The following is a 26516-nucleotide window of genomic DNA, read 5'->3' on the forward strand; positions in this document are numbered from 1 at the left end:
CTAATACCAAATATTATCAGCTGAATATTATTGCATATATTTGTTTTGGTTTTCTTTCAACTTGTTTTTTATCAACCCTCAGTAATGTGCTTTTTTTACATCCTGCCTCTCAAATCACATTCAATTTCTTTCCAGCTAGAACCCTACTGCCCTTACTCCAGAGAGCCCTTTCCTGCCATTCACAGTGTTCATATGAACTTCAAAGGTCTCTTGCTTCAGTTGAGGTCTTCTGTCAGTCCCTACACCTTCTTGGATGACTTCAACAATTTCAGATCAATAATTGCTCTATTCTACTACATGTGTTATATATATAACTATGCATAACAGTATTTGTCCTCCCTCTGCTGTCTTCATCTTTCAATTTCTTCCAAGGTGTTGATTCCTGTGTTATCTGTGTTTTGTACATTAACCTGAGAACAATTTATTTTGAATTTTTACCTCTTTTTGGGGAACTACCAGGATGTTGATCTGGAATTTGTCTGTAAATGTATCTTACTTCTCAGATCCTTAGATAAAAAGTTGATTTCCATGTCCTTCCTGCAAGCTTAATTTCTTATGCAGGCCTACTTCTTGACTAACTTGCTTTTTTTATTCTCCAGCTTGACAGTGCACTTTGATAGTATCAATAAAAAGGCCAATGCATTTCTTGTTAGCTCACGTTTTTAAGACTGAGCATCCCAGATAAGCTGCAGCCATTTAAGCTAGGCAAAGACTACTGCCTGGTAATGGACTGCTGAAGGAAATTGTTCTTTTTGCTGTTAACAGTTGGACTTGAAAGTGACCAAAGATGGGGAAAAGTATTTCAGAAGGTGACGCTCTACATGAAAAATGAGGATAGAATAAGGATTATTTTCATGAGTTAATTATATAACAGGGATTTGGGGTATTCAACAGAGAAATACTATGGCATTTAAAGAGAAAAAAAAGTTAAAAAATTGTACAAATGACTTGGCCAGGAAATGGCCACAGCTGAGACAAAGATAAGATGTATGCCTGACTTGTAAAGCAGAAAGAATGGCAACAACTTATGGTAAAAATTACACATTTCCTGCATGGTGTCATGATGTGAAAGGCAGTTATGGATGTATGAATTGTAAGTGTATGCACAGATATTAATATGTAAGGGTGTAAAGAATGATACTAATTCAGCAATTAAAGTAGAACCAACAAGGAAGGCCTCATTTTCGACAAGTATCCTCCAAGATCTTGCCAGTGTGAGTTTCTGAGACACGGATCCACCACCTTGTCAATCTATTTGGCAAAATAGTTTGGAGGAGGCGGTCCAAGGAGGATCTTCCATGGAATTGTGGAGCTCACTGGTGCAATTTCATGTATTTTTAGAACTTTTTAACATATTGTCCTCAGGAGGGAGATGGCCTTTTAGATTTGTTCAGGTGTTCATCACACAGGGGCCCTGATTCATGAGAGGGCTCAGAGAGCTCTGAGGGCTTTGCTATATAAACAATTTTGCACAGAGTAGGAAGCCATCTTTTCTATGATAATAATTTTACATGAATGCTTCTAGCTTATGATGTCCTAGGGAGATTTTCTACCTTTCCTGCATTAGTGAATATGCTACCCTGAGTTATAGTACTTTTGCTGTAGTTAGTCTCAGTGGGGTGGGAAAGACTTTACAAATGATTAATCCATTAAAGGTATGATTGCCATATAAATTCTTTTTAAAGAATAATATTTATATCAGTCCACTTGTCGCTAAGGCAGTTTGCAAACAAATACCATCTCAACAATTGTGTGTGGAATGCTTGTGAAAAAGAGCTACCATACCACTTTACTATTAAGCAGTTCCTGCTCTATGGCTGTGGTGGTCTTCACTTCAGCACTTGAATTGTAAGCTTTGATGAAGGGTGCCCTGAGGATGTATGCACACATCAGTCATTTGTCTGCAGAAGGATGTGGGAGCATGGGCATGCTACTCAGCCTCCTTGGAGCCAGAGCCTCCTCCAGGACCTCCAGCATCTTCCCTGCCAAGGCACTCCCTGAATGAACAGGACTTTAATAGGATTATTCTTTTGGCTATGTGCTGGTAACCGCAGCATGGGCCTCTATTTGAGCAAGTCAACACAGCCTCATGTTATAGACAGTACAGAGCTAGTCAGTCAAGTCATGTCAGGGTATGATTCATGTCTTGCTCAAGTAGGCACCAGCATAATCGGGTAGGAGTTAGACGAACTGCGTCCTAAATTCCCCTCACTCTGATAACCAAACCTCCACTGATTATGGTGGGAATCTGGACAGCTCACCCAGCTGTAGACATCTGTGCTGTAGATAGTTAATGCCAAGTGAAATGAACCCTACCCATTCAGGCAATATCTGATCATCTTCTCAGTTGGCAATGAAAAGGGAAGTTTATAATCTGATTTCAAAGTGGTACAGAAACATTTAGTATCACAGTACCGTAGTATTGCATTGTTTAACCTTGGCTCAGAGAATATTCTCCCACTTCTCCTATTTATATGCTTTTTTTCTTACCAAGTTCCCACTTCAGACTCCCCTCAATGGTGGATGTGTAGACCCTATGAAATGAAAAGGTCTAGATGGAAACACACTGTCCACAGAGTTTTGGAGGCAGCTGCTATATATACACAGTCCCTGTACCTCTCAGTGCTTCTGACACTTTCTGATATATGCAGGATTCAACTTAAATCCATATCTTCTGCTTGTTTCTTTTCTCCCTCGTTAGATTTTTTTTAAAATTAATATAGTACAAGCATACTTTGAAGGTGGATTTTATTTTGACTTTTGAGAATAACACGTGCCTATAACATATTATTGCTAAGGTCTGAAAAATGATTAGATTCTATCTGTCCTGGATATATAATAACCATCTTGAAGTAAGTTGCCAAAGAAACCTTTGATATTTTTATGACTTCTTTGTTGAAACTTGCAACAGCCCATGAATTAAAAAAATGTCTATCAGATCAACATAACTTCTTTCTACAAGATTGATGCTACCCTACCTAAAAAAGTACTGACTCCAGGCCAATACAAAGCACGGAATGGGTGATTGACAAATGAGAATATGATTGTTTTGGCTCATCCTCTACAACAATGGCAGTCTCTGGTTACAGTTAAGATGTAAGATACTAGGCTGCTAAACAGGCACTCAACTAGTTTTCTCAGTACTCAGCAGTACTTAAACATTTTTGGCTTTGACTCTTTCTATGGAGACTTTGTATTGGGTTTTCATGTTTTCTGTTTTCTTCTGAGACAGAAGAATTTTGCAGGTCTTGCAGTAGTGATTTAGTTAGATGTGATGAGGTTCAGGTCTGCAGCTGAAGTGGATTGCTTGATCTCAGGTGTTGTCAAGGGTTCAGCATCATCAGGATGGGCTAATTCTTGATCCTGCCTGAATTTCAGGTTTGTAGTACTTCTGTTAGCCCTTTCATGTCCAGCGAGCTCCTTTATAAATACATATTGGATTTGTTAATCTTAGTTACTTTCTTACTGATTAATCAGAACTCAATGTTTGTTGCTCATAGAGGTATTCTTTGCAAATATATACACAATTTGTATAAGATATCATTTTAAATTATAGCTGGAGACTGAGCACTGTTTGAAAGAATGAACTACCTCTTTATCTAGCAGCTGTGCTGTTGAAGAGACTGTAAAACCTTTTGCAGTAGTTTAGAATTTTGAAGATGGGGGAGGAAAAGTTTTCTCAGTGGAGTCACGTAACACTCCGCCCTCTGTGAAGCACAAATTAGTACGGTATGACTTACATTTTTTAATTCATAAAATAATAGTTCTGAAATCTACTCAAGCAAAATTCCTGTGGTTAGGCTGAAAGTATCCTATTGTCTCTGGCTTTCCTGACCTAAGTGAAAGCATCAGAAAGGATAATTTTAACACTGATTTTGCCATTGTAATGTGATCTGTTCCTCTGCAAACATTAACAAGAAGAAATGTAATTGTTGAAACAGGCACCTGTGGAGATCAGTATATCCAGAGGAGTGAAAAGACTTTCCATTCTTCTTTAACACTTTTGATTTAAAGATTAGGTGGCAGTCTTTGCTAAGACTCCTTCAAGGAAAGAAATATGTGCTGACATTAAGTTGGTATAAGAAATCAAATAATTTGTACTTTTGTCCTTTTAATTGTAAAATCTGGGTATCTCTCAGCCACATACATAATTGTAGAATGGAAATATAAGGGATCATTTCTGTTTAGAAAATAATTAAGAAAAAATCTGAAATGTTAAAATATTTTTTTAAATATTTTAAATGCCTTTTCAGAGTGACTTTTGTTTCAGATATGCTTCTTTGTATTTTTTTAAATTGCATTTAAAATGAATCCAAAGTTTTATTAATCAAATATTGAAAGATGGGGAAGTAATCTGAAATCTCACCATTTCCCTGTGAAGCAATTCATTCCCCAATAATTTTTATTTGTTATAGAGTTAGTTTAGTCAGCTGTACTCTGATAAATGCCACTTTTAATTAACCTCTTTGCAAATTATAATTCCCACTTACAGAATTAGTGGGAGAACTCTCTGTATGTGACCTTTAAGGTACCTCACTGTGTAAAAGGAAAGGAGGATTTTAAATGTGTGCAATGAAGGTGACAAAAACTTGCAATGTGAAAAATAAAATACAGGTTTTACAAAACAACTGAGTTCATTCTGAACTATGTGTTTAGCGCAACTACATATGCTGTTTCAAGTAACTGAAAGGAACCTCCGTGAGCATTGGGATGAGTAGTGCCATGTCATATGTGTTCTCCCGTGGGGAGGCATTTTTTAAATTGTTAATTCAGTCTTCAATATTTGCCAGTTCAAAGATCCAAATGTTCACCTCTGAGAAACTTAGTTTTAAAAATCTTTATTTCTGATTCATAAAATGCACATTGTTACAAAAATTAAAACTAATCACCTCTTTCTGTTTCCCTCCTTAAAGAGCATATGGGTTAGTACCTATGTGTTTACAATATGCTTTGCTGCTAACGTGGGACTGTTGTACGGCGTTGTCTGCACTATAGTAATTGTGATTTTCCGCTTTCCCAGGTGAGAAACAATTTATTGAAATGTTCTAGCAGCACATCGTTATGTCCTCTTTCTGGCATATTGCTTCACAGTCAGGATAGATATACAGGATACTAAATTTAACAATGAAACTTCAGATTTTTAGTTGCAGAAAATTACAAGATAAGACAATTTAAAAGGAAAAGTCACACCTGTGCATTTACTGTAGGCTAAGGATCTCTAAAACATTCCATACTATGGCATTATTTTGTAATTTCTCTTAGTATTAGACATCTGTATGACTCATTAGGTGGAGTTAGCATAAGATCAACAGAAAGATCAAGAGTATAATTTTTTTCCATTAGATATTTATTTGTTCCTTAAGGAGAAGGTATGACTGACAAGCCTTAGTAACTAAGCACCTTTATAAACTCCTAGATACCATGTTGCACAGGAGTTGATAGTTGACATTTGCACTGCTAATATATATTAAACATAACTGCACAACTATTCTAATGTCTCATGAAAGGTATAAATTCTATGTATGAATCAGAAAAGCCAGGACAAAGAAACTACAGCAGACACAAATTCATATATTCTTTTATATATATTACAGTTGCTACTTTGGATCATGAGTAAAGGAAAATATCAGCTGAGGTTCACGATCATTTTGTGCTACAAAACTAATGCATAGCTCGCCATTCCTGGAAATGACTTGCTGCTTGCAGGCAGTTGTTTGCATGAACACTGAATCCCACTGGAATTAAGCACAATATAGGCAGGTCAATTTAATGTGTGTTAAAGTTAGTGGTGTTAACCATTTGTGCATAGCTCTGTTCTCATACAATAAGTTGCAGAACCAGCGTGAAGATAGCTCAAAACTGAAAGGCAATTACAAATTATGGAAGATGGTTTCTACTTGAATCAATCAGTACCTTTTTGGTAGCCTTCTGCTATTCAGCAATCTAAAATTTCTTTAAATTCTGGTAAAGGAAAGGCAAGTTTTCCTGTTGTTTGCACCCTGTGCCTGGATGTCTGAGGTTCTCAACAGCAGAAAGGGAGGGATATCTGACACAAAAGAGCATGATCCTCTGTTTTCTGATCCAACAGAGACCTCAGTCTGAACCTGCACTAATTAAAGTAAATAAGACTCTTCCCAGTGATTTCTGTGGTCTTCAGTCAGGTTGCACATGATAGTCTATTCAACCTAAAGACACTGAACAAGCTAATAGCCTTAAAATCTGTACTGCACAGATGAGGTTAGCAAGAGAACATGTAGTAAGCCATCCAGTTGTGGGCAAAAGCGTCAGCAAAAGTGAAGCAAGAAAAATACCATAGATGATTTATTGTGAAGTTTCTGTTCAGATGCCAGAGTATTGGACGTGGTACATGTTATGTATCAGAATGTATTAAAACCAGCAGCAGATACAGCCCGATTTATGCAAACAGGAGAGAACAGCTGACTTTTGCAAGCCTCATTTAGCCAACCCCAGTACCTGCAAATACTCCTTGCACATTGACGCATCTATTCGATGTTTGTATTCTGGGATTATTTCCATTGCCTAGCTTTAGGCACAGAGCTCAGATGATAGCTAACTTCATAGTCGTCTTGTTTTGCAGTTAAATGTGCTCCTGCAAATGATGTATTGAAGCAGAAGGTCCTACACTGAGCTGCCTTTTCAAGCCAACTTTCTCTTTCCCAGTGAAGTCCCCCACTTTGATAGCTACAGTGCGGTGTTCTGCTTCATCATACAAAGATGTGCTGATTTTAATAACAAATAAAACATCCTTAGTTTTTATGACCCATAGCTATTTTTTTTCCTTTCCTTACAATATAATTTTGCAGGTAAAAAGTATTAATTAAACCTTTGTACTTCTTAAGCTGTAGCTTATATATTAGCTACCTTGACTTGAGAATAGTCTTTGGCCAGCTACAAAACAGTAATGAAATTTAAAATTAAGATTTTTATTTACCAAAAATTTCCATTATTCATATTTTCAAAGTGATATAATTTTAAAATGTGCTTTTTACTCTTTAACTAGATCATTATCACAAAAAATAAGCTCTATATGCATGAAAATACATACGGATTGCATCGTCACCACTTTAAATTTCTATGCTGTAGTTTTGGGGGGTGTGTCTTCCTGTTTCTGTTCAAGACTACTAATGATTTGCCTTACAGATTTTCTCTGTGTATTGATTACAGAGCAAAGACACTGAATTTGAAAAATGTGAAAGAAGTGGAATATAAATACAAAACAGAACATAATTGTGTAAGTTATCTTTTATGTGTGTCTGTGTGTTTGTTCCACTAATTCAGTTTTGTTTGTTTTCTCTAGTTGGTTACCAGATTGTAATCAGTGAATCAATGAAACATTTTTACGATATAACCACTTGAAATCTAAAGCCAGTATGACGTAGTAAATACAAAACTAGTCTGGGCCTCAGAAATTGGAATATTTTCCTGGTTCTGCTGCTGGTCTGCAAAGTGAAGTTAGGCAAGTCCTCTTAGATCTGTCTATCTTAGTTTATTTGTTACTTTTAAGTTAGGAATTGCTCTTTGTAAAAGTTTCCTAAGTCTAAGGAAACTTCCTGGCAGCAAGGGCCATCTGCGCAGACAAGAGCTGTCTCTATATTCTTATCAGATTTCCTCATTTCCTGAAAGTTCTTTGATATTCTTATCATCCACGATCTCTTTTCTGACCCCTTTTCTTCCACCAGCCCCTTGGGATCGGACTGTCCCAGAGGACACCGTGTGAGGCTGGGGAAAGAGGGACAGCAGCATGAAGTTGTCACAGACTAACTCACGTGAAAAATGGATGGAAGAATCTCTCCCAAAGACTGTGCTTTTGAAATTTGGCTTCTTACAAACTTAAACCCACTAGTCAGAGATTTTAATTCTTTCAGTTATTTTCACTGCAATTATCATGAAGTTGCTTGTGGTCAGGTCTATGGTGAGAAAAGAAGGGAAATGACCCAGAGAGGTGAACTCCCTCCTCCGAGATGAAATGGTAGGTCAGCAGCCGAGAAGGTAGGACCACGTGTCCTTTCAGCACTGAGTCCCCTCATGAGCACGTCCTGCCTTCTCCGCTGTGGCAGTTTCTACTATGTCCTCTTTCCTTTCCTAATGCTTATGAAGGGTCTTATGTATCAGTAAGCACCATGCTCAGCAGTTATTACCTCACCATTAAGAAGCTCTCCTCTAAAGAATTTATTTTTTTCTGGCAAATGTTTTCCATCAGAGCTATCTTGGGCTCAAAATCTGGACTTGGCGCAGGGGCGTTTACTGTTTTGGCATGCTGAACAATGCTGGAATGTGAAAGGTACATGAGAATAGGGAGGACTCTGAAATGTGAATTAAAAACACTGTTGTTGAGGCTGGCCCAGCTGTCAATTATTATATCACATTTCATTCTTAAGAAAAATTTTAGAGTAACTTTGTCAGAGATGGGTAACCAAAATTTGGTTTGCCTGCTTCTTTCTGTATCAGTTCATAAAATATTTTGTACAAATCCTTATGCGTCTGTTTTTTTAAGCAAACTGCTCCCCTGCTTTTTTTCCTTAATCATTAAGATTAACGCCGTTAACCAAGTAATAACAAACTAGTGTCTGCAGACAGTGGGGAAAATAACACTTTGTTAAGAAAGCAAATTGCTCAAGAGCTTATTACACAAAACAAAGAAGGAAAATATTTTTAAGATTTAGAAAAATGCCTTTAATTGAATTTAGAGTCACTGGTTTGCAGCAGGCATTTAGGGTAATTTTTAATGTATGAATGTTAGACTGATCCAAGTTCCCCTGGTAAATAACAGCTTAGACATAAACAACAGGACCTTTAAACATGAAAATATGCAAGCTTAATGATCTACCCTGCCATTAAGGTCTGTGGATTTATAGGGTTTATTTCATCAATAGGAGAAAAGACACTTTAATATGGAAAAAATCAAGAGGTTATTTAGAAGCTTATGTGAAACACATTGCATCATAGGTGTTCACTGAACTAAACTCTTACCCAAGCATAGACAGTGCTGTACAGAGTGCACGGGGCAATTGCTGGTATCCTTCTAAGTGACAGTGGGGATAGGACACCTGAGATAATTTCCTTTCTTTCTCAGCAAGGACACAACAAAGAGGAAGTCCATTTTTCTCAGAACAGTTCTTATTAAGAAAGGAGCTAGAACCAAACCAGAGCCAGGAATAACTGAGCCAAATTTGGCACAATTGTCCTTGCCCATCCTGGACAAAAGATTATACCTAAGTCTGACATCTGCTTGATCTGGCCTTACGATCTGAGCCTTTCAAGTTTTCCACCTTGTATTTTTGGAAGCTTATTAGCTTTTTGATCATCACAGGCTTTGATCTTTGCACATTAGTCTTCCTTTTTTCTTAATTTTCATCTTCCACTTTGCCAGTCCTGGTGTGGTACCAAAGTACTTACTTGTCTCCAAACCAAGCTGAGTGTAGCATAGTTTTTATGGGAATCTGTGGGATGTCGGAGTATTCTCTATTCAAGCACATATTGCCCCCTGTTTTGCCCTTATTTTAGAACTTTCTTTTGTATAATCTTAGCCATTTTAATTGCCAGTTAGGCTTTGCCACTTGACTGACCAAGGTTTGTTGGTGATGTGATATTTACCGCAATCATATTCATAGGTAAATTGTGCAAAGTCCCTATACATAGTCTGGGGTTCATTGCCTCAGTTTTGGATGTTTAAAATGTTTCCTTGGTCTGTATGATGGTTGCTGCGGTGGTGTCTGAGAGATCGTCTGGTTCCCAGAAGTCTGAATAACAGTCTACAATAAGGAGGTAGTTTGTGTGGTTTGTGGTGAAGATTTCCATTCCTGTTTTGCTTGAAGGCTGTTGGGAAAACTGCATATCTTCAATGCAATCGCATGCTTTTTTGAACTACTTAAAAAATGGTCTGTGTCAGCTCTGCTTACTTTTGTTTGAGCGTGACCTTGTTAGATGTCTCTGACTTTTGTTAGGAAGAAGAGAGGCTTTCTGAACCTGTATTCTCTTGTGAATTCTTAGTTTTTACTTCCTGTTACCCATTGTCACAAGTAATTAATTTTTGAGAGCTGATACTCACATAAATCAGGTATTTTATTTCAGTAGGAAATGGATATTTTCTGTATCCAGACCCCTTTTTGCACTCAGTAATAGGATACTTTATTGCATACAGCACTTCTGTGGACTGAAATCCTTTTTGAGAACTTCTTGGAATCAGATGTGTTGATCTGCCCTCATGGTCTGCTGAGGCTTAATTCTACCTAACTACAAAACCAATACTTCAGCTGAGCTTGTGATTGTTGATATCCAATATACTTATATAATAGTGCCTGTTTTGTGGGAAATGTTCCCCACTGGTACGTGGAGATTTCTGAGCTTTAGCTGATGTCCTTCAGAAATCGTTCTGCTGTGTAACATCTTTTGAGCTACACAGTTTCATTGAAGGTACCTGGTGAACTGGTTGAAACTTATTCGAGGAAGTGCAGGGACGGGATTGGGGGTGGCTGATGGTACTCGTAGAGATTATTGTGTTGGTTGTAGATATGTGCTGGCAGAGTTTTAAATGTATCACTCAAGCTTGGTCTGGATCCACTAAGTACTTCCATGGAGAAATAACCTCTTGTATTAAAGTCATCTTCAGATGATCGAGATGAATATTTTCAGCGTTCCCCAAACCACCTGCAGTGTTTGCCCCAAAACCTTGTGTACTATTTCCAATACACGTGTTTGTCTAATAAAAGATATTCCCTGTCTGCAAACCTTGTCTTGCCTATGTTTGGGGATCCTAACTACTGAAACAGTGCTACTACTATTTGCCAGGTAATATTTCTTAGTATAATGCATGGTAATGAATATGATTTTTCTTTCATGCTAACTTGAATTAAGGATCATTTTCCTTATACGTCACTTATATTTCGTTTTTTACTTCAGTTGTGTGTGAAGACTGATGAAGACAGTTATCTGTTAAATCCTTCTCACAGGTTCTCAATCACATTCTCAATAGGTTGATTTACAGGAATTTTCAGGATTTTTAAAGAAATTAGTTTGGTTTTTAGTCTTCAAACCCAAGATAACCTTTTCAGCATAATGTTTATTTCATTCCACAGGAATCATTAAAACAGGTAAAGATAGTTTCAGTCAACAACCCGTTAGTCTTTCTGAATGCCAGAAAATTTCATGCTGACCTGATAAAGATAATCCAAAAGGATAGCACAAGCAGCCAGGCATGTGAAGATGTAAACAAGGTAGGATGTGCTATATGCTTCAGTAATCACGGTGACAGTGTTGAAGATCATGATTGCTTTCCTTGCATTTCTTAGAGAATGCAATCAGATACTGAAACAGATATAAAAAGATAATATTGCAAATGATTAATTTAGGATAGAATAAAGTTAATCCTTATCTTCATCAGATTCAATATGAATTCTTTTCATATTATTACTTGAAAAGAATATCTCTACTATTTCTGCATACGATCCTGTAAGAGACCTTAAAGCACTGATTCAAAACTCTTCAAAATTTCTGGCAGAACTTACATAACCTCAACTAATATAAGGTTGTGATTTTAAAAAGACAATGAGTAGCTACAAGTCTACTTGAATAAAATGTGATTTTTTTTGCTGGAGATGAGTCCATGAGAGATAGACATTTCTGTTTCTAACTATAAATAATTCCAGGAGAATTAGGAAGAAGGTACAAATTGGCTAAAGTTTTTCTCAAAGATAGTGTTTCTTTTTAATTTTCTGCACTGATTGTATTGGAAAAATAAACAGTGTACAAATTATACATAACTCAGTTTTGGAGAAAATGTCCATAAGTTCAGTATTTTTTGAGTTTATCTGCACATAACTACTGCAACTTCCTACAGCTCTCTCTAAAAGGGAGAAAAGAAATCTTATTATTTTTCTATCATTACAGTGAAGTCATTCCAATACCATACAATGCTTACTGTAGGCAATTTCATCCAGTTTAGCAAATTGGGCTGAGACAACCACAGCCATTTCTTAGATGGGTTGTTAAGACAGTGTTCAACAATGTGTGTCTTCCACCTCTGCTGCCTCTTGCCAAAGAGCTGTGCTACTCGTACCTACTTTGATGAGTGGCTTCCCCTCGTTGTTCAGAAATTCAGCTCAGAAACTGTGCTGCCTTTTTCCCTTGGTCCTGCTAGACTAACTGATTTGGATTAATATGATAACAAACTCCCAAACAGAGAGAAATTACTTAGGATTTGCATGGAATTAATTTATGAGTTAACTTAATAAGTGTAAAAGTTAATAAGTTAATTTCAAAGTTACTTAGGAGGGAGATTTTATCCTTTGTCTCTTCTGTAAGGTACCTGAAAGTACAGCTGCCTGAAATACCATGCATAAATTTTATTTTGTGGAATAAAGGTCTTTCTGTAGCACATAATGGGAGTGAAAAAAAATTGCACTTTGGATTTTTTTTTCTGTGCTCTATTTCTGGTTTTAATTCATGTTTCTACTGAGAACTTAACATTCATATTGAAATAATTATAAAAAAAATTCTCCAGATAAAGGTAATTCTTTAATAAATTTACATGTCAAAAAAGTTCTCACTAAAATATTAGTGTAGCAGATGAGATTGCAGCAAGTAGAAAATTAATCAAAAGTTAATCTTATGAAATCAGTGACTATAATTTATCTTTTCAAGAACATCTTTCCCATCTTTTGACCACTTCTTAACCAACCCCTGCTTCCCCCAAAACATCATGTTTATAATATGCTTTCAAGTGGATCCAAACATGACAGAGGTTGAGTCATCTAAAAAGAAAAGCAAAGTATCAGTTTGGTATAACTTTAGAAGAATACTGAGAGACATACTCAGCAAATACTATATATCCACCAAGCTGTACATAGAAAAAGATTTTGGAGAGAAGGAGTTAACTTTGATATTGAGAAACAGAATTCTTATGTATTGCATTGATTTTCTCTGGTTACTATGCATTGGACTAGTTTTCCTTGGTATGTTAATGTTTGTTGGTTTTATTTCAGTGTGAGCAGAACACATTGCTCTGTTCATTTTCCAATGGAAGTTGTCATGGTGAGTTTATTATCTATAAATGATATAAAAACCAAGGTGGATGTAAGTGTGCAAAATGGCTGAACACTTTTCTATTTATTTCTAGGTGAAGTCAAGTTGTCTGGAAACTAATATTTTCAGTTAGACCAAACATTCAATGAAGCATGAGTGCTAAACAGTGTTAACCTCTGTTAAACTTGGCCTAGCGAGTGCTATTTTTATTCTGTTCTTGACTGACTTTTTAAGATTTCAAAAGCAGGGAACCCATGAAAATACCTTTTCTGCAGGAGTCCCTGCATATTTCACAGGAACCACTGTGTGCTTACTGAGACAGGTAGGCAGTAAGGGGAACCACTTCCTGCGTTACTGTCTGGATTGGTCTTCAGACAAATGCCTAGAAGGCTGTTTTGCTAATCTCTGGTCTTGGGTTTTTTGCATTTACAGTGGGACTTGAATATTAGTATGCAAAAGTAAAAATAAGATTAGAGCCATGTTAGATCTTTGTGATCTTTAAAGCCACTTAGGTGAAAATCTCAGAAAATGTCAATTGAATTATCAGTGACACAATGGCCACCAATATTGTACAGTATACCAACACAGTATAGAATAAAGAAGAAAACCTAAGGGTTTGTTTTCAAATAAGGATTAAGCTGGATAATTCCACTCTTCCCACATTTTATAACACTTAAATCAAACCACAGCACATGCATTCCCATGGGAGAGCTGCAGCAACCTTTTGCAGAAGATACTTTATACAGATGACTTCATTGTAGATGGAATTAAAACACTGTGTTTATTTTAAACACTTATAAGCATTAAGGCTACAGTAGAGAATCTGATTTGGAGGCTGTTGTCTGAATGTTTACATTTATTAACTAGACTCGTGACATTTTTATGATACTACAGTGTTTAGTTTACTTGGGGGTGACAGAGTGCTTTTGCTGTAACACATAGCAACATAATGATAATGGCTACTGAAGACTATACAGCGCTATGCGGTAAAATACTAAAAGAGTCCACAGCACCCTATGTGTGAGAAGATCTTGCCAGTACATATTTCAGTATTCTTTGGATGAACTGGCTTCTCATGTTACAGAAATGACAGACAGCACAAGACCTCTTTTCTGATTGCTTAAGTCCTGACTTGAGGACTTAAATGCTGTGTTGTTCCTTGTACAAACCAGTCTATGGTGACTGTTCATGGGGGCTTTAAAATAAAAAACAGAGAGAAAAAAGAAAAATCCTTATAAAAGAAAAACAAAATGTGGTGCTTAAATTTTCAGGAAGGAGGGGAGCAGGAGGATATAAACCTTAATCCTTACGGCAGTCGTCCTGGAAAGCACGGCAACTTACATCTTTGTCAAAACGTTTCCTTCCTCCCTCTGGGGAAAACTGATTTGCCATTGGTCTGTATCAGCACCACATTAAACAGCTGCTGTTGCCCTTGCCACTGGTTCAGAGAGGGAGCGGGTCTGTAGCTACCCCCTCCATTTAGGAACCAGGCAGCCTCTACTGCAATGCAGGATGCCAGCTGGGTGGGAAGGTAGCAGGAGTAAGTGACAGGGAGAAAGACTGAGTTCTTTTGGTTTGGAGGCAGAGGAGGTGTGTAGAAATGATGACAGTGAGCAGCCTAGGAGATCTCGTAAATCCTTTCTGGGTTTCCATCATAGTAATGTCAGGCAGGAGGTTTCCTTTAAAATTCTGTATTTTTGTTTAGTATATATCTATTAATGTACGTTGGACAGTACAAAGACAGTAAATCTCTGGAGATGCAAGTCCAAAAGGCTCTGGCTCTCAGACTACTGTCAGAAAGGAATTAACACCATTATAAATCTATACCACGGGGAAATTCTAAGTCCTCTCAAAAGTTTAAAATATTTACCTCAGCACCGTCAAAACCATTTAGCTCAACCTATCTTTACATTCAGAATTCCTTCCTTTGTACTTTTTTTTTAGTTTTGTGCATTATGATAACTAACATTTGTTCACAGAGTAAAGTAAATAAGATGTGTGTTATTTTCTAGTTTTCACTTTATGAAAGCCAGGAATCATTTATCTAGATGCTAGTACAGGATGCATTTAGTACAGAGTATGCTTAATTTAAGCACAAGATGGCCTGAGGTTGAAGAATGAATAGAAGACCTTCGCAAATCTTACCAACATCTTTTCTCCAGCATCAATATGCAATAGTATATAAAAAATTAACCAAACAAAAAATAGCAGAGTAAAACCTTAGGAAAGTGAAACACTCCACTTTTTACATATTTTTCTTCCTTGTGGGTGGATATTAGTTAAGCCATAGGCAGGTGTTTAGGTGCTACAGAAATGAATGTTGTATCAGAACTTAAAAGAGAGATATATTCTCTGTGTATCCCATGTAAACTCTTCCAAACAAGCCAAGATATTATCCTGACTCATTTAGAAATTCAAATCTGAAGAAGGAATTCTTTAATTCTTCAGATACTATTTCTGTCTGTCATGGTTTAACCCCAGCCAGCAGCTAAGCACCACACAGCCACTTGCTCACTCCACCCACCCCTAGTGGGATTGGGGAGAGAATTAAAAAAAAAAAAACAGTAAAACTTGTGGGTTGAAATAATAGGACAGAAAAGGAAGGGAAAATAATAATAATAGTAATAATAATAATATACAAAACAAGTGATGCACAATACAATTGCTCACCACCCGCTGACTGATGCCCAGCAAATCCCCGAGCTGCAGTGTCCCCCAGCCAACTCCCCCAGTTTATATACTGGGCATGACGTAATATGGTATGGAATACCCCTTTGGCTCATTTGGGTCAGCTGTCCTTTCTGTGTCCCCTCCCAGTTTCTTGTGCACTCCCAGCCTCCTCTGGCAGGGCAGTATGAGAAGCTGAAAAGTCCTTGACTTAATATAAACACTGCTTAGCAACAACTAAAACATCAGTGTGTTATTAACATTATTCTCATCCTAAATCCGAAACACAGCACTATACCAGCTGCTAGAAAGACAATTAACTTTATTCCAGTTCAAACCAGGACACTGTCTAAAACATCTCACTAATAATACATTCTGTCTGTCATCACTTCATCTCATTGCTCTGAAGGTCCTTCATTTGTGCTTCTAAAATGTGTCATTTGGTTGACTGATACTCCAGTACATAATAGTAGAATTTTTATTGTGATAGTTTGGGCTTATTTCATTGAATTATCATTATTCTTACATGCATTCCTTGACTATTCTCCATTTTAATTAAAGTTTTTCATTTATCAAATGTGTAGGTGAGTCGTTGCAGTCATGTCACAGTGAGCGACGTGTTTTGATATTAGACTGCAGTGGACTGAATTTCTTTGACTACACTGGAGTCTCAGTGCTGCTTCAGGTATTCATGACATCAGACAAATTCTGTACATAGAAATACGATTACACATATGAGTTATTGGGGCCAACTACTAGTCACCTCATATATCAGTGGATAGACATGTCACTCGTGGACAAGATTAACACAGATTTGGTATTAAACTGCACTGTATTTATATATAGAATTATATTAAAAAACAATTGTAAAGATTTTGGGTGACAGTGCGAATGTAAATATCTGTATGTAACAGATCAGTTTCTGAACCTTCTATTTTTTTCCAATTTTAAAGTTATTTTAGGTCATATTTGACCCTGTCATGTCAGTTGCAGTGGAGCCAAGTGTAGATTTACCCCTTTAAAACTTCAGCTTTTAATTCTGTGATTTTATCTGTATGTACTGCTTTCTGCTAACCCAGTGGTCTTAATGATCTCCATGTTTTCTCCTGTGGGTTACATATCTAGCAGGCTGGATTCCTCAGGCATTGCAGGAGCTCCAAGAAGCTCCTGGAAGACTGAAACCAGTAACCACTGGTTACTCTGGTGAATGGAGTTAGATCCAGTTGGTGGCTGGTCACAAGTGGTGTTTCCCAGGGCTCAGTATTAGGGCCAGTTCTGTTTAATATCTTTATCAATGATCTGGATGAGGGGATTGAGTGCACCCTCAGTCAGTTTGCGGAAGACACCAAGTTGGGTGGGAGCGTTGATCTGCTCGAGGATAGGAAGGCTCTACAGAGGGATCTGGACAGGCTGGATTGATGGGCCAAGGCCAGTTGTATGAAGTTCAACAAGGCCAAGTGCCGGGTCCTGCACTTGGGTCACAGCAACCCCATGCAGCGCTACAGGCTTGGGGAAGAGTGGCTGGAAAGCTGCCTGGCAGAAAAAGACCTGGGGGTGCTGGTCGACAGCCGGCTGAATATGAGCCAGCAGTGTGCCCAGGTGGCCAAGAAGGCCAACGGCATCCTGGCCTGCATCAGAAATAGCGTGGCCAGCAGGAGCAGGGAGGTGATTGTTCCCCTGTACTGGGCACTGGTGAGGCTATACCTCAAATAGTGTGTTCAGTTTTGGGCCCCTCACTACAGGAAAGACATGGAGGTTGTGGACCGTGTCCAGAGAAGGGCAACCAAGCTGCTGAAGGGTCTAGAGCAGAAGTCTTATGGGGAGCGGCTGAGGGAACTGGGGTTGTTCAGTCTGGAGAAAAGGAGGCTGAGGGGAGACCTTATCGCTCTCTACAACTACCTGAAAGGGGTTGTAGCCAGGTGGGTACTGGTCTCTTCTGTCAAGTAACTAGTGATAGGATGAGAGGAAATGGCCTCAAGTTTTGCCAGGGGAGGTTTAGATTGGATATTAGGAAAAATTTCTTCACCAAAAGGCTTATCAAGGACTGGAACAGGCAGCCCAGGGAAGTGGTTGAGTCACCATCCCTGGAGGTATTTAAAAGATGTGTAGATGTGGTGCTTAAGGACATGGTTTAGTGGTGGACTTGGCAGTGTTAGGTTAACGGTTTGCCTTGATGATCTAAAGGTCTTTTCCAACCTAGACGATTCTATGATTCCACATAATGAGCATTTCTATACATTGGATGAATAATTATGATCGAAAGCTATTTCTTACCTTTCCATTGGGTCTGACATTTAATAATTGTGTAGTGGGTACAGATTTAAGTGGGTATGCAAGGGTTGGTTCATATAGTTTTTCTGAGTAAGATAGAAGACTAGATTTGAACTTGGGTCTCAGCCCAGGCCTTATCCTAACCATTTTCCCAGTTTACTGCAGTGATTAAGCAGTGAAGTAAGTGCTGCCTTAAAAATGTTAAATTAAAACTACATATATAGGTGGGGAGATAGTCAAAAGGAAAACTGGAAAAATAAGGTTAGTGGGAGTTACTCTTTATTACATCTCCCCTCAAAACATAGAGCATTCAATAAAGCATTAATTAAAAAAAAATAATTCTGAAACTGATTTCCAAAAGATCTTAGAGACCTCAGAACTACAAATTACGTCAAAGAAGTGTTCAACAGATTTGTGAGAGATAAGTCCATCATGGGCTGTGAAGTGCACAGGTTGGGAGTGCAGCCTCTGAGTGAATGACTGGTCCAAAACTGAGTTACTCAGAGGAAGAACACACTCAATGTGTCCTCATTTTACATTCCTTCCCGAAATATCATCACTGCTGCTAGAGTTGGATGGATTTTTATACTGAGTCAGGCTTTTTGTTTATTTTTAAAAATAGGGTATTCTGATGTGGTTCTTATTGAATCTCTTCTCTCAGACTTGTTCCACTTTACATGGATTATTTAAACATTTTTTGAAGCAGGGATTGCTTTGGCTGTTCCTCCTCTGCCAGAAAAAGGCCCAACTCTGGTTCTAGAGTTATTTTCACTATTTCTTACTTTCTAGCTTATTGAATATTTAGTCTCTGTGAAGCTGAAAATTTTCAAAGAAAGAATAAAGAACTATTTACTGCAGAAGGTAGCATGATGGTTATGGTGCTTTTCTGATAGACTGCTGGAAGTCTCAAAGTTTCCTAGGTCTGATTCCTGTCTTTGTGGGCTGGTAGGTAAGCATATGGAGAGGAGATGCAGAAACTTGCTGAAAAAGGAGAACGGGAAAAAAAACCCTAAAAAATGCAAAATTGTTAATCAAATTCAGATTTAATTCTCAGCAGAGCTGTAGAGTACTTTGAGGAGGGGGGAGGAAATTGGTGTGGGTTTATGGTGTTTGCATTATAGAAGGGCTCACTCTGGTGGCTGCTGGCAGTATAGCTTCAACAGCAGCACTGCTGTGAGCGCTTTGAATGTTCTTTTTGTGTATTTTACTCTCTGCTGGTATTTTAAACAGTTTTTTTTTACTTTCATTTCTTTGCACATATAGATTTACATGGACTGTAAAAACAGACACATTGATGTGTTGCTAGCACACTGCAAAGGCAAGTACCAGCTTACAGCAAAATTTTTAATATGACAGTTTATATATCCTCACTACCTTATCAGCGCTCATATGTTTGTTTTATTGCAGCTTCCTTGATAAAAGCAATGCAGTACGGTGGAAATCTTGAATCTGAAAACCCTGTCTTCTTTGAATCTATTTCTTCAGCAATTGATGCCATTCAAATTCACAGGGTGAGACTTGCAGCAGGGGTAGGTGAAGTCTGGAGGGCTGCTTGGATGCTCACAGCAATTTGTTTAAGTCTGAGGAAATCTTATTTACCCAGTGAATCTTTTGTGTAGAAATCTTTTATCTGTATATTCTCTACAACTGGTCTTCAGCCTCTGGACTGCAGTTACCAAGTTTTTCCTGCTAGCACTGTCTTCCCGTCACCGTCTCTCCTTTAGTAACAACTTCTCAGTCTTCTGTGCTAGATCTAGAGGCGCTGTGTTGTGGTGCATTAATCTGGGTGCATTCTCCACTGGAAAGCGTAATGTCATCTAGAAACACCAATGTAGCCTCTTGGTGGGGCAAATTAACGTGAACCCAGTTCTGCATTACTGAAACTACACTCCATTCCTCAGCCTGGGTTGCTTAAAGCTACTTCGTATAGCACTGCACTGTTCTGACCAAAACACTTCTGGATCCTTAACAAGTTTGTTTCGAGCTAATAAGCTTCCCTCCACCCTGCACTGCAGTGTGCTGTCTTGGCTCACTGGTGGAAAGAAGGTGGAGAAACTGCATGAGGTGGAAGAGAGAGCTTGAGGGAGAAGGAAGGCTTTGCTCAGAAATGAGGCTTGCAGCTTGAACATGCATTTGCTTGAACATGTATTTACTTGCTCAATAATTCTTGCATTCCTTGTTAAAAGGCTATAAACCTGGGCTTTCCTCATAAACCATGTGAGCCTGTTCCATTGTAATCCCAGTGTAACTGAGTGTGCATAACAAGTAGTGTGCTTTCCCATGATTTTATTTATGATTCCAAACATGGCCAGAGCTTGGCTCACGGACTTCTTCAAGAGACATTGAACCCATCATGGTCTGTGGGTTTGGTGTTTTTTTTTCCCTTCACTTTATATTTTACTAATTAAATTAGAGCTGCCTATGGACAAAATCAGTTTCCATTGATTTATCCAGATAAGGTGAGTTGGCAGAGTTGGTCTAGTGGATTTGACCAGAAAAACATGTTCTCTTCAGAGCTTTTCAACATTTTTCATTTTGTTGCCCTGCAAAAAATAGTTTACTGAAATGGTAACTGCAGGGCAAAAATAATGGGGATAGCTATTGTATATTTTGTCTGGGTCTGATTAGATGAATTAGGATGATTGTTGTGTTATAAATTGTCTGTATTCTTTATAGGCATTAATTAACCTTCCTAACATTCTTGTAAGGTAGTTATGTACTAGCATTCCCATTTTATGTAAATGGGACATGGACAGACCAGGACAAATGTTCAAAGTAAAAAGGGGGAGTTAGACTTCAGAAGCCCACTTTTCTAGGAACTGATCCCATGTTTCTACCAGAGCTGCGAGGCAAATCAAAACAGAATAGTGGCCTAGCAGATTAGTCCGAAAGGCTTGCACACTACCTCAAATTTTAAATGTAATTGTGAACAGTGTATGTATGCTGCTGATGCTTCTTCAGAGTATTCAAAGTATGTGATTTGGGTGTTGGGTTTTTTTTATGTGTTCCTTGTGTTTAACACCTGAAGATCAGGTGAACAGGAGTAAAAAGCCAGGGTTACTGCAATAGCAGCACCACATTGTAACTAACACTGTCTATGTACTCTTCCTGTGCCTTTTAAGATGTTGAGGTCAGTAGGAGTTTTGAGTTTTTACATAAAGGAAAAATGGTAGGATGGGATGGGACAGGAAAGGATAGGATAGGATAGGAGGAAGCAGTTGGAGATTTATGGAAAGTGATCTGTTCCGATTTACATTTCAGCTTCCCTCCACAGCAGGAAGTAGTCTTTCACTGGCAGAAAGGTAGAAGCAAGAGGACTTTGTGGTTCCTTTTAATCTCTGCTGCTGTTTGGAAATGCAAAAGTGCTCTTATCTACATCCTGCAAGGATAATGTTGTGTAATTCTCATTTTTATGTTGATAAGTTGATAAAAAACTCATCTGTTGCTTTATGCAGTTCATCCTTATCATAAACAACTTTTTGATTTACTAGTCTTTATAATGGTGGCATTTTCGAGCTAGCACTGCTTCATCTGCTAATTTTACATTATATTCTAGGAAAAAATTATAATACATTTTTTTCTGTTTCTCCCAATTTAGAATTACAGCAAGCTCAGTGAACAGAGTGAAGTGTGATGTCAACCCATTGAATATGGCTAGTTTCATCTGCTCATATTCAGAATGAACTACATCATGGTTTCTCCTTAGCTTTTTTCTCCAGGGGATCTCATAGATGGTCTTTTGTATGCCATATATATTTACTACATTCAGTAATGACAGATCTGCCATTCAGAAAAAAAATCTTTCAGCTGCCATCACTCAGAGAATGTTCATGTAATTGTTCTATAATAGTTTTATATAATATTTTTATATACATTTAGATACAAATTATTAGAAAGCAGACATGAGGTACTGACTGTGTTTACCAGTGAGGTATATTCTTTTAGATATCTTCTATTGTAACATTAGTTGTAATATGCATCTGTAGTTTTGTGTATGGAATAATGAGACATTATGAATTCTTAAAAACAATGTGTTATAATTAGTACAGTATATGCAGGAAGCCATATACCAGTGCATATTGTTTCTAATGGCTTTTCTTACCCTTTCTTCTATTCAAGACAGCCATTTGCAATAACAGCATCATATCACAGCTAACATATGCTTCCATTTTTCGTACTTGATTTTGTATGCTTTTTAATGCCTGCCAATGTCAGCGGGAGCACTGTATGTTCAGCGAAGGCAGAATACGTTGGCTAAGTGCACTGGATTGTCTCCCCCTCTAGTAGTTGTCATGAGTTATTATTATGGTTTGCTACATTTTCAAAGCCACAGGTATGCTTTAGCTCAGCTCAAAGAGGAAAAACTTGTAATTTCCAAAATTTGTTCTTGTTTCCAGCGTAGGGTAGTCTACATTTCCAGTTTGAGCTGTGATTTGTTTGGTGTTGTTGAAATCTTCAGCTGTGGCAGCTGAGAGATGGCAGTGGAGAGACACATAAGGTGTGTGCCACATTTCAGTCCCAATCCTGACATGCAGTACTCTGTGCAAGCACACAAATGGGGTGGAGGAATTCACGGCTTGAGTATTTGGCTTGCAATTATGGATTGCCACAATCACATTAGATGATGCTGTCATATCAGTATCATGTTATGTGGCAACATGTATGACTTTTTTCCTCTTGCTTTTGTTGCCATACATGAACACTAGCTGTAAAGTGTGAGTTGAGCAAAAACTAATTAAAAAAAATGAGAAAGGATGAGGAAGTAGGATTTTTTCCTCACCAACTTAAAAAAACTATGGAAGCTAAAAAGTAAATGAGCATGGCACAGCTGTAACGGCCATCTTAGTACTACAGAAAAGAGAGAGGTGCAAGGGTGCTTTGTGCAGCTGGAATGTATAGGCAAAATCTAATGCTAAGGATCCTCTTTTCAGCAGCAGTTACATATGTATGCTTGTCTGAACTCCCCTTGCTCTGTCTGCCCAAAGTGGCTGCCTGCAGAAGATGAGGTGGCTCATGGAGTGATTTTCACATCTCTGCATAGTTGTGTTAAGGCGTCGATAGGCTTTTCTTCTGGTCTTGGTGGTTCCACACTACTAGAAGACAATGGGAGAGAGCCATGGGTTTTTTTACCCTTTCAATTATAGGTAACTCTTGGAGTTATTCCCCACTTTGTCCCACAGATGACCAGAAGTGTTCTGTACATGTTCTTCTGAGACGACTGCTTTCATAATTACTATGCAAAGGGTTGATTAGTAACTGTGAGAAGCTTGTTATATGCAGGAGAAATAAGTTCTGTACATTGTCCCAAGCACATTCATTTCAGATGCTGTAGTTGATTGCAAATGACTTATTACATCCTCAGACTCAATAACAGGCTATAACATTTGATTAATAATTTCTTCAAACAGTTTTAGTAATTTATTAACACTTCAGAAACTATTTACAATGTACTTTAATTGTAGAAGCATCAATTTTATGTCACAGCTGAACGGAGATCTCAACTGCAAACTGAATAAATGAATAAATGGTATCTTTTCTACTAAGTTCAGTATTTGTTCTTTGATGGCTAAATGTTTTTTTTCTGAAAATTTACACATAAGTTGATGAATGAAATTGTTACAAATAGGGTATTTAGCAAAGATAGCATCTACCAGGAGACCTTTGAGTTTGTTCTGAATGATATTGTAAATGGAACAACACAGATACTTTTAAAATTCTTTGTAGTGTTAGCCCTTGATGAAACCCTCTGCATCTCTGCATCAAATTAACAATTGTGTAGTGCTAATCAAAATGGCTTCCAATTTCTACTGCTTTCAATAGGAATAACTTTTCCACAGGTAAATGGCCGTTTTGGGATGGCAATTTATCTCCCATTAGCTCAAAGACCTTCTTGTGACAGTGTCACTTTAAAAAGTGTTTCATCAGTGTAAGGCTTCAAATGCAAAATGTCTTAATACTGTGATTACTGCTTGATTGTCTCTCAGGGCAGAATAAGGGATGAAATACATTTCTTCTCTTAAAACATTTAATCACAACTCTAAATTTCCTAGCCTTCCAACAATGGGCTTTGGGATACTCACAATAGTCCTGTAATGTATTTTTACCTTATATAATTAGCCTAATTTTTTTCTATTTCTGAGAATATACATTGTTAATTAGATTCCCTTTCTGGCAAGTGGCAACACTTAGGATTGTTTCTCAGCAGAACAGAGTGTTCAAGGGACCCATGAAGATAGCTGCCCTTTCAATTGCTTCTAAAACACCTGTACTTAGTTTAAGCTCTGTTAGACCAGAACTGCTTTACAGAACCATGTTTAGTGGGTGAGGGAGGGTAATTTCATTTTTTACCATTGACCTAGGAGGGCAAATTGCTTCACGACTGTTGCAGGTTCCATTTCTCTACCACCACCCCTCCGAGCTACTGACATTTACTAAAACAGGTGATTGCACATTGCCTGTCTTCAAATGACCAGGATGATATGCCATCAGATCTCACGCACCCCTGACCGACCTCCAGGACATCACTGGTCACTCTACTGGTGGGCTGGGAGTTGCTTAGCATCTTGCCTGAGTTGCTCTCTGCAAATCTCTGCTGATGGTAGGTTTGCTTCACTTGCCAAATCAACTGACAAACAACTGCTGAATTCTTTGGCGAAGATTTAAGGAGACACCCTAAGCCTTCTAGATTAACTTTTGGAGTTTACTAGCAATTTCAACCCTTTCCTCAATGCTTCTTTGTATAGACTGTCCACTGGCTTCCCTCTGGCTCTCAGGAAGAATTACTATGTAAATATATAGGAGCTTAATCCAAAACATCTCAATTAGCTTCACTAGAATAGAATAGAATAAACATAGTTCAGCTGAAAGGGACCTACAACGATCATCTAGTCCAACTGCTGTTATTATAAAATAATAGGATATTATAGAATAGAATAAACCATATTTATTTTTCTGATTCAGAAGGGCAAAGTAAGCCAAACTCGCCCTGTAGCAAAGAGACTGCACAAAGTCTGTGTCTCCTTACGGTGGTACAGGTCCTGGTCTCACTATCCACACAGAGGTGAATTACAGCCAGCAAGAACAAGGGTTTTCGTTATTGTGCCCATCTGAGGCAGACATTCATCTTTGTACCTTCCAGCCTTATTCACTTGAACATCCCTAGGGAGTTTTCAGAATAATGCAAAGGTTTATTAACTGTGCTTGCATACGTAAGCTTGTGCAGTGTTGGCAATAAGGGCAGGATCCTGCAAAGTGCAGACCTCTCTCTGTTCTTACTGATTTCTGAAGGTGTGAGAGAGAGACTGCACCCTCCAGCAGAAGCCCGAGGAAGTCTCTCATTTACTAACGGGTTTCAACTAATGAAACCAATGAGTTTGCTACTCTGAATAGCAAGCAATTCTGAAACTCTAACCATTCACTTTGATTCTTATATGTGTACCTAGATGCTTAGATTTTACCTTCCTAAATTAAAAATATATGAATCACCTAGCTTATGAAAATCAATGCTTCAATTTTACACATTTCAGTGTGTTTTGCACTTCATAGGAAAACATTAATACAAGATTGTTTTCAAGAGATGGCCCAATACTTTCTGAGATGTTATATTTGCTTGATGTGTTTAGGAATTTTTAGCTATTTTAGGAATTAATTTGAAATGTTAGATAGTACGTTATGTGAATGAAGAGTTTTCCGCTAAATTTAAGATGTGCTAATCAGAGTATATTAAAATGGGGATCTGATCATATGCCTCTTACAGAATTTGTGTTTCACACATTCCAAAACAAAGTGAGCAGTGAGGAAAAAAAATAGAGCGCAAACTGATGTTAAGAAATGAATATAGTGACAATTATAAATTAGGCATAAAATATGTAATAAGGAAAAGACTGTTAACATTATATTTATGCAAATGAAATGTTTCTAATTCTCATCAGATGTCTTTCATTTTAAAGGTTATTTGCCCTGATTCTATGATTCAAGTGTCACAAGGTCTGGCTTTAGCTGCTTTGACATAATTTATTTGACAGGTCTGTGTGTCATAAATATATAATGTAACAAGGAAAGGTATCTTCACTGTTGAATGAAAACATTAATGCATCAATACTGTGTATGACTACTGTTTGACATTTACTAGTTACAAAAATAAAATATACAGTATGCCTTGAAAATATGGCACTTCTATTTTTGGAAGATACTTTCTTTGTCTACAGATAGTGTCTCATAAATAAATGAAGGAGTGCAGTTCCAGAGTGGATGCTAAATGGTGCTTTCATCATTAAGATGGATTTTTAGTAAAGATCACATAATCTGTATGTTTCCATATGTTTTACAATGCATTTAATTATTTTTTTCTTGTTTCAATTCTGGATATTAGCATATGCAACAATAAATTTGTACAGAAATAAATTGGAATATGAGACAATTTACATGTAGAAGGAGGAAAATGGCCTCATTATTTCAATACTTAGCAGGTTTGGGCGGTTTTTTTTACATTCTGTACTAACCAGTCTGTAATGAGATATACTGCCTTCTCCAACCTC

The 26516-nt window shown here is 37.7% G+C and overlaps 1 protein-coding gene across 3 annotated transcripts in view; it reads left to right on the forward strand.

Annotated features, from left to right (window-relative positions):
- SLC26A7 (solute carrier family 26 member 7) overlaps positions 1-26447 on the forward strand; it is a 74134-nt gene extending 47687 nt beyond the window's left edge. For 2 of the 3 annotated variants that reach the window (XM_069779649.1, XM_069779648.1), the window contains 8 exons: positions 4914-5020; positions 7186-7252; positions 11097-11234; positions 13002-13050; positions 16293-16393; positions 19243-19297; positions 19387-19508; positions 21578-26447. In XM_069779649.1, the coding sequence (XP_069635750.1) occupies positions 4914-5020; positions 7186-7252; positions 11097-11234; positions 13002-13050; positions 16293-16393; positions 19243-19297; positions 19387-19508; positions 21578-21613 (675 nt within the window). In that variant the 3' untranslated portion in view covers positions 21614-26447. The remainder of the gene's footprint in view (positions 1-4913; positions 5021-7185; positions 7253-11096; positions 11235-13001; positions 13051-16292; positions 16394-19242; positions 19298-19386; positions 19509-21577) is intronic. The other variant, XM_009924102.2, reaches the window with a different exon arrangement.
- Positions 26448-26516: the final 69 nt, after the last annotated feature.

The sequence above is a fragment of the Haliaeetus albicilla genome, chromosome 3 (genome assembly GCF_947461875.1).
Source record: "Haliaeetus albicilla chromosome 3, bHalAlb1.1, whole genome shotgun sequence".
Taxonomy (NCBI): Eukaryota; Metazoa; Chordata; class Aves; order Accipitriformes; family Accipitridae; genus Haliaeetus; species Haliaeetus albicilla.